A 9315-nucleotide genomic window follows, 5' to 3' on the forward strand; every position below is an offset into this window, starting at 1 on the left:
ATGGGGAGAGAAATTGTATTATAAAAATCCCTTTGGGTTTCATTCAAATTTTACCTATATTTAAGGTTTACCATCATATGTTGATTCTCTATAAAATATCCAAAATGAGAAGAGTAATCTTTTCTCTAATATCCTACCTAAAAAGTATACTTTAATTCAGAAAATAAAATGCTTCTAGTAGTAAATAAAAGCAGTCATTACTGATAGGTATCAGACGTCATCTTTGAGTGTTTACTTAGACATAACACTATAGGAACAAGTGAATATTTATTGAGTTCTGTGAGTGTAGAGACAGCTAATCTTTTACGTCAAACCACTGGAGCTTATTTAGATTCTGTCCTGATTTCCAAACAATATTCTGTGAGCTGAGTAACACGTTGGTATTGAAGGGATAACTGACAAATGGCAGAAAACACAGGCACAGCTTGTAGGACTTCTATATTCTTACGACAAGTGGATGAAGTACCTATCTTATTCGAACTCTGTAAAAGAGAAACTCTTCTTTTCCCTAGGCTCACAATTTAGATGTCATCCAAAGAGCTCTGCTATAACCAAGTTGTCCCAAATCCTGCCTTGGGACCTCAGTCTAGCAAAGAGAGAGGGATACTGACTTTTCCAAAAGAGGCCCAGTATGAGTAAGTGGACTAGGTTGTAAACATGGATAAAGTACAATAAAACACAATAAAATAAAATAAATGACAGTGACAGATCAGTGAGGGATTCCAGTCATGCACTGGCCAAAGGTTCATGGCTTCATCCAGTATGGAAACACTGTACTAAGAAAAAGTATAGTTACAGAAGGTTTCTAATTTGGGACACATATGCATGCGTGTGCATATCTACATGGTTTCACTTGTGTGAGCATGTAAGCACTGTCATTCAGTGCATGCGTCTTATCAAAAACTCGGTATTTCATTAGGATATATATTTGTATGAATCTACATATTTGAAATACCTGAGCCATTGTGTACCTTTGTATGTATTCACGATCATATGCACTTATTTAAAGTTATGCAAAAGTGGTTATGTTTACAGTTGTTTTCTTTAGTGTTTTATTCACAGGGAAAGAAGAAGCTCTAAAAAGATCTTTTTTAATTTTAAAAAAGTTTTATTAAAAGTTATTGCTTTTAAAAATTTTGTATAATTTTAAAGGGTACAAGTGTAGTTTTGTTACATAGATATATTGCATAGTGGTGAAGTCTGGGCTTTTAGTGTAACCATCACCCAAGTAATGTATATTGCATCCATTAAGTAATTTCCCATGCCTTACTGCCCTCCCATTCTTCCACATTTCTGAGTCACTAGTGTTTATTATTTCAAACACTATGTCCAGGTGTAAACATTATTTAGCTTTCACTTATAAGGGAGAACATGCAGTATTTGACTCTTTCTGAGATGTTTCACCTAAGATAATGGCCAACAAGCATACGAAAAAATGATCAACTTCATTGATAATTTTTTAGTGTAGGTAACTTGCTTCTAGCTCTACTAGTTAAATTTACTTCTTCTTCATGGTGAATTTCACATTTTTATGTTTTCCTTCTGGAGACTTTCCTTTTTGGCATCTAGAGTCAAGCCAAGGTAACTAGAAAGAGAAGAAATTGCTGAGTCAAAATCCTCTCCTTCTCATGACTTCACATAAAGTCATAGCAGAGAATACCTCTACCTACATGAATATATAAAGAGTTACTAAGTTCACTCCCTACGTGTCTAGATATATATGATAATGCACAGAAATGAATTCACACAAACTGGCCAACTAGGACATATGTACCAACACAAACAAGCATGACACAACAGAAATATATGCTGAGAAATATCAAAATACACCAAGAAAGAAAAGCAGCAGTATTTGTATCTTCATGCAGACTTTGACATGGCTAGATACAGAGATGAGAGAAACATCTTACAAATAAGCATAAAATAACACATACTTTTCTTTTACCTTTTTACTCTTTTATCATCATAAATAAAGGAAGAAATCAAGCCTTTTCCCTAGTCACTCAGATAGTGGGTGATAATTTTCAATCTCAATTACATTTTTTGAGGATTATCCATGAATGATTTTGTGTTGTTTCAATTTGATAACTTCCCTTAAACTCCCAGGGCGTCTTCTCCTTTTCTCAATTTTGTGGGCATATGCTTAGTAAAGACTGTCATGAAAAGTCATTACCTGGGGTGTGGATATAGATATGTACAAATATGTTTTAAATGAATAAAATTTGTCATTATGGTAAAGTAACATAAAAATAAATAAAAATATGTTTAAACAGTTAATCATCAATGAAATTACACTGGCCAGAGAACTGAATGATGAAACTTTTGTACTCTCTTATATTTTGTCCAATCATAATGGTTAATATTTGTTGAGAATTGCATATTTTCCAGATACTGTGCTAGAACACTACATAAATTATTTAATCTTTACAACATCCCTATAAGGAAGTAAGGTATTATAATTATTGCCTTGCTCATTCTGTAGTTGAGGAAACTGGGGAACAGAGAGGTAAGTAATGTTCACCTGGTCACACTGCCGTATGTTGCACAGTCAATTGCCTTTTTGTTGACAGTCAATGGTTTATTATTTTGCCACAGCATAGCTGAAAACAAACAAACAGAAACCTGTGGGCTTTATGTCCAAAACTTCCTCTCTTCACTCTAACTTAATCCTTCCAAAAACACCTAAGTGACTTTATAAACTGAAACTTCTTAATGATGCACTGGCAAATTTGCTTGGTCTTGATGCTGTAGACAATGGGGTTCATGAGGGGTGGTACCAGCAGATACACATAGGACATAAGGAGGTGTACAATGCGGGGCAGATGTTCACCAAAACGATGCACAAGAGATAAGCCAATCATGGGGATGTAGAAGAGCAGTACAGCACAGATATGAGAGACACAGGTGTTGAGGGCTTGGAGTTGCTCCTGGCGGGATGCAATGCTGAGCACAGTGCGAAGGATGACGGAGTATGAGAGAAAGATGAGCAGGGAGTCCATACCCACAGTGCAGGCCACAACAAAGAGCCCGTAGATGTGATTGACAGTGATGCCAGAGCAGGCCAGCTTCATGATCTCCAGGTGAAGACAATAAGCATGAGCCAGCACATGGGAGCGGCAGTATTGGAAGCGCTTCAGGAGGAATGGCAAAGGGAGGATGAGGAGGGCACTTCTAAGCACTGAGCTTAGCCTCATCTTGACAATACGTACAGGTGTCAGGACGGTGGAGTAACACAGTGGGTTGCAGATGGCCACATAGCGGTCAATGGACATGGATAACAGAACTGATGACTCCACTAGAGACAAGGTGTGAATGAAGAAGAGCTGAGTGAAACAGGCAGAGATGCCAATCTCTCTGGCATCAAACCAGAAAATGCCCAGGACAGTGGGCTGTGTGGAAAGGCAAAGGCCTAAGTCTGTGAGACCTAGCATGCCCAAGAAATAGTACATGGGTTCATCAGTACGGATGACGTGGAGAATGGTGAGGTTCTCCAAGATAACTGTCAGGTAGATGAAGCAGAAGGGAATAGAGATCCAGCCATGGAGACCTTCTAGACCTTGGAAGCGCGTCAGGAAGAAAGTGGCTCTTTGGAGGCTGCTTTTATAAAGGTTTGCCATAACTTTACAATCTTGGATTCAGAAACCTGCAATGTAGAATGAGATTCCTGGAAAGTGACAAGGCTAAATTCTCACTCATCTAAATGTCCCAACATCAGCCAATAAGGAAGCATCTGCAGATGGCATAGGGGAGAACTGGGTAGGGGCTGATCTATTAGCCTTTTCTACTGGGTTTAGGAAGGAGACTTTTGATGGATGAAGAGGCGAATAGTAGTAGGCAAATCTGAAGCCTGGAACAAAGGAACATCTTGGAAGAATCGTGGACTTCAGAAAACATTTCTAGAAAAGAGGAATTTGGGATTTTGTTCTGAGAGATATGAGGAGAGATGTGTGTCTTTAATAGCAGGGCAATTAAGCCAGGACTGGATCTAGAGATGGAGAGGCGGAAAAGATTTACACCAGGTTTGAAGCACAAGGAGCAAAGGACAAAAATCTGAGATCACCAGGAAAAGCCTGAAATCTTTGGTTTAGAATGAGGAAACTAAATCAGAAGGCACTCAGAGTGAGTTTTGCCTGTGGGGCTGGGATTGATATGACATCTAGGTATCCAGGTCTATTCCGGTAACATCTGAACTGAGTTCTCGTTTGTTCTGCCTTCATAAATTTTATTCAATTGCATTGAAAAATGCTCTACTGAGTTATATATATATAAGTGTAGTGTGACTAGTACATTGTTTGTCACATGCATTAAAATAATAAAAGATAACATTTCTTAAATACATTACAAGCCTGTTACTTTTGTAAGTGCCTAACGTGTGTTACATCATTCAACTCTGACACCAATTCTAATTTAATTCTAAAATTAAATTTAAAATCCCATGTGTTTCCTATCTTGGAAAAGTCTATGAATAGACATTTCCATTACATAAATACCATTCAATAAGTCAAGATGGAGGACAACAGAAGACACATGTGTTAGAGACCAAGTCCAGTTTGGGATATGCTGAATTTAAAGATAAATTTCTGGTGAGAGAGTCTAGAGGATATTAAATGTACTGATTGTGGTGTGATTGAGGGCTTGAGTTACAGGTATGCAACATGGGTATGGAGAAAATTCCTAGGAGATACAAGGTAAAAAGGAAAGATGGGGGGTCAGTTCATAAAACTGGTAACTTTTAAATGAGAGCAGGTCATAATGTGAAAACTACAAAGGAGACAGAGAATAGAGAATCAAAGAAATAGGATGAAAGTAATTGTACATAATGTCAATAAAATCAAACCACCACTGTTGACTACAAAAAAAAAAAAGATGAAGTAGGAAAAGGTTTCTTTTTTTTTACGTTTTACTTACAATGGCTAAGTCATTGTTAATTTTGTTGATTTTTCAGAGACTGTTTTAATAGACTGGAAAAGCGTTTTAAGGGCTTACCTTATTAGTGGGGTAAGGAGGATTAAGTAAAAAGTTTATATTCTGTGCCATTTCCCTCTGAGAGAAAATCTACAGATGGGTGAGAATATTAGGATTTTGTAGGAAAGAAAGATAGGAAGTTGAAGATATTCTTTCAAAAAGCTTCCTTTTTTTTTTCCTGGTAAAGTCAAAGCACATTGAAGGGTCTCTACTGAAGAAAGAATATCATCCCTCTAGCTTTTGCCACTCACATTTCAAATCCAAATGAATAACAATAAAATAACATAATAATTAGTATAAGAATAAAACCATTCTTGTTTTATGATTTCAAATGAGAAGCAATAAAAGGATACAAAGAAGGATGGCTGCAAGGAAAGAGGAAAAAATAAAGGAAAGAAGTAGAGACTTGGAAGGCAACTGGGCTGTGAAGGAAAAAGAAGATATGGAAGGATTTGCAGAGTTTGCTGTGAGCAGCTTAAGCAGTGATGCAAGCCCTTATGGGATTAAGAGCATTGATTAAGTGAGAAAATGGCAACATATTTTAATAAGAAATGATAATAAAGAAGAGAAAATTTTCCATCACTAAAAGAGAGATTCCAATAAAAGTTTAAATATATGTATGACTTTTCAGCCAGCAGAGACACAGGGAAGCTGGTTTCATTCTATCTTACTCTGAGCCATTTCAGAGTATGAGAAATACCAGAAACATTTGGAGGTCATCTATTTTCGCATTTATGTCTCCAGACAGAGAAGAGTCATTCTGCCTACCTAGTGAGAGGCTGCAATCATAGTATTCCATCCTATTTATTTTCTCACTTTCAAAATATATTCCTTGCATATTATATTTTGGATATGGGTAAGAGGCAAGTGTACAAGGTATGAGGAAAAATAATAAAAGCACATCCTGACTCACACCCAAGGAATGGAATTGCTGCATCATCAGAGCTCACAAGCCTAGTATAGATTTGGAACTTAATAAAGTCTGCTCAATACATGTGGAATAAATGTATGAGTGACTGGATAAAAAGAGATGAAATGCAGTAGGGATTACACAGAATCCTATTGTCCATTTTCTTCTCAATGGCACTTACCTCCAGAGCAGTGGATCAGAGAAGTGTCATCTGGTTTCCTCCACTAGACTGCATGACACACCACTTTCCTTTCAGCTCTAATTTATTGAAATAAAGGAATGTCATCCTAGGGTTTATGACAGACAGAGAAGAGGTGGGCCAGGCAATGATCCTGATGAGACTCTGACTCCCTCTGGCTCGTATTCCTTATATTATTGCATACAAAGTTGTTAACTATTATCAGCATCTGTCTTTATGATCAGTCTCCAAAGTACCTTCGAAGTACAATCATGACTTTATCTTAGTATAGCGCTTAATTGTTACAAAGTGCTGTCAAATCCACTCTAATTGTCATGATACAATTTAAGGTGAAGAATGTAGAAAAACTAGTGCTTTGAATGATGAGAAAAGAGATGACAGGCAGCAAGGTTTAAACAAAATGATAAACATGACTTTTACAAGATCACACGGAATGACAAAACTAGGACTAGAACCACAGGTCAATCTCGAGTCCATCTGCCCCTCAAAACTGCCTTGACTGACATGATGAGGGGATTCAGCAAATAGCTAAGACTGAGAGCTCAGTGTGTGGCTCAGGTTCCCTGTGCATAGTAATCTCTGTGTTCTGACTGTTGTCTATGTGCTTCTGCTTGCAATGCATACCTGAGTCCTGACAGTTGGAGAGAAAAGGGTTTGGAGGACATACTTCCATTCAGAGCTCAGGTCTGATGGTAGCTCAGCTACAAGACTATTCCCTGTTTAGAATCAAGGCCTTTTCGAAGAGCCCAAAAGCTTCTCCTCAGGGGCCTTTCCCGAGTCTAAGAATTCCCTGATGAGTTCTCATGGCTTTTTCTGAGGATAGAGGTCACAAGAGGCTGGCAAATCCCAATTCTTGAGTAATGAGATAAAAAAATCAAGTGTTAAGAGGGGAATCTATCATCTATCATGCCTGATCTGTGGGCAAGGGATACTAAATGATACTTTCAAGATGTTAGGATGTTTCTAGTTGTGCATTTCAAGTTGTAAAATTGGTTGGGAAAGACCTAGCCAGGCCTGAAGACCAGTATTGCAGGATGGGGGTGGGCATGGGGTGGTGGGGGAGGAGAGAGAAAGAGAGAGAGAGAATGTATTCAGATTCCAACACTTTATAGTCATGTGACTATATGACCTTGGACAAATTACTTAATCTTTCTGAGATTATTTTCTTATGTTTTAAAAAAGGAATTTTTCCTCTATTTTTTTTTTACACACAATTTGGTACACTATTAGACATTCTTCCTGTTTCAGAGTTTACTGCTAGTATTGTAGCAGGACGAGTGGCAGACAAAACTCCTCAGACACCGACTTATAGAAGGAAGGGATTTATTCGACCCGGGGCGTCGGCAAGACTTCAGTCTCAAGAGCCTAGCTCCTTGAGTGGGCAATTCCTGTCCCTTTTAAGGGCTCACAACTCTAAGGGGGTGCGTGTAAGAGGGTCATGACTGATTGAGCAAGCAGGGGGTACATGACTGGGGGCTGCAAGCACCGGTAATTAGATCAGAACAAAACAAGATAGGGATTTTCACAGTGCATTCCTATCCAATGTCTGTAATCTATAGATAACAGAACCAATTAGGTCAGGGGTCGATCTTTAACTACCAGGCCCAGGGTACAGCGCTGGGCTGTCTGCCTGTGGATTTCATTTCTGCCTTTTAGTTTTTACTTCTTCTTTCTTTGGAGGCAGAAATTGGGCATAAGATGATATGAGGGGTGGTCTCCTCCCTTAGTATAATTTGGTTTGAGTTTAGAGAGAAGGAGAGCTCTACTCAGCCTTCCATCTAAAAACCACAGGTTTCTTAATTACCACTGGCCATTCTTTGTGTTTTCTTCACAGTACACACGCAGTTTGAGTTATAATTCAGAAATTTATACTCTAAATGTCAATTTCACATCTTCAGATGGTTCACCAACCTAGTTTAACTACCAACATCTATATCAACATCTATTTTATGATATAAAATCAATGTAAACAGTTGGAATAATCATCTGAACAGAATAGCTGAAACGTAATGGATTTTAAGTAACACAATTATTTAAATAATTAGTAGAGGGAGCATAATCTTCAGTTGCCAGGATTAGAATTAATTTATACTTGTCTTGGTTTCCCAACTGGTTTTAGATCTGTCTCAGATTTTTTTAATTTTTATTTTTTTTTCACATAAGCCTTAGATAATAGCACTAAATTGAGCTGGGATGGGTTGCTACATATCCTCTTTGTACTTCAAGGTTCTGCTGCAGCTTCATCTAGACATATGGGACACATGTGCAGTGCACACAGTTCTCACTTTAACACCTTAGTAAATCTGAAAAATGACCAGTGAGATCCCGTCTCTCTTTTCTTGACCATTTGCAGTGGAATATTAAAGCTAAAAAGACAGCAGGCAGGGACCTCACTGATACAATGAAATGTAATGGAACACAAGAATGCAAATGTAGCTAACTTTTTCCATGTCCAATTGTTGGCAGGCAATGTATTTGTCAATGCTGGCCCTTCTAGATATTTTTTTTTTTTTTTAATCAAACACTTTGGTTACTTCTTCTGCCAAAGCTTGTTAAGTGAATGAAACTACTAACTACCAGTAGTCTGGAGTCAAAAAGAAATTATTTGATTAAATAAACCCAAAAATATGTGCAGGAGAGAAAAACCAACATGTTTAGTGTTTATCATTTATTTGAATGGTATGACTTATTTCACTATTTGAGAACATTATTTTGTAATAAACTCATTAGCTGCAAAGAGTTTGGCAAATAAAAGTTCATGCTTCAAATTTACTCTATTTCTGTTTCTCAGAAAAAATGATAATGAATTCAAACTTTGTACAAAATGTTTGACAGCATGTAGTATGGTGTCAAACTGTGCTGGCCAAGTTGACATAATCAATCACATGACAATAAGAAGAAAAAAATAGCATCAATGTCAAAAGTTTGTGGATTTTCTTCAGAACACTGTATATAAAGGTGCTTATCCACAGCTACTGAAGGTAGATTCACATGTTATGCTATAAATTCATAACTTTTTAATTAGATTGAATAACTGTTCATTCAAATTAATTTTACTCCCTTTGTTTTGCAGTTTTTCTAGTCATTGTGAAATAGAAGGGATAGCTGTTGTGAGGTTGGCTCCAGTAGCAGAAGTTAGATTATATTAATTCTGACTCAGTATTTAGATGCTTTAGATAGAAAATCAGTTAATTATATGTTTAATTATGCTATTCTAATTCATTATGCAAAGTATAGTTTT

The 9315-nt window shown here is 37.2% G+C and overlaps 1 protein-coding gene across 1 annotated transcript; it reads right to left on the bottom strand.

The window, feature by feature from the left end:
* Positions 1-2592: 2592 nt before the first annotated feature.
* On the bottom strand, positions 2593-3679 carry LOC104678157 (olfactory receptor 51G1). Its single transcript, XM_010383380.2, has one exon. It carries the CDS (start codon positions 3615-3617, stop codon positions 2664-2666), a length of 954 nt encoding a protein of 317 aa, XP_010381682.2. The 5' UTR covers positions 3618-3679; the 3' UTR covers positions 2593-2663.
* Positions 3680-9315: the final 5636 nt, after the last annotated feature.

The sequence above is a fragment of the Rhinopithecus roxellana genome, chromosome 15 (assembly GCF_007565055.1).
Source record: "Rhinopithecus roxellana isolate Shanxi Qingling chromosome 15, ASM756505v1, whole genome shotgun sequence".
NCBI lineage: Eukaryota > Metazoa > Chordata > Mammalia > Primates > Cercopithecidae > Rhinopithecus > Rhinopithecus roxellana.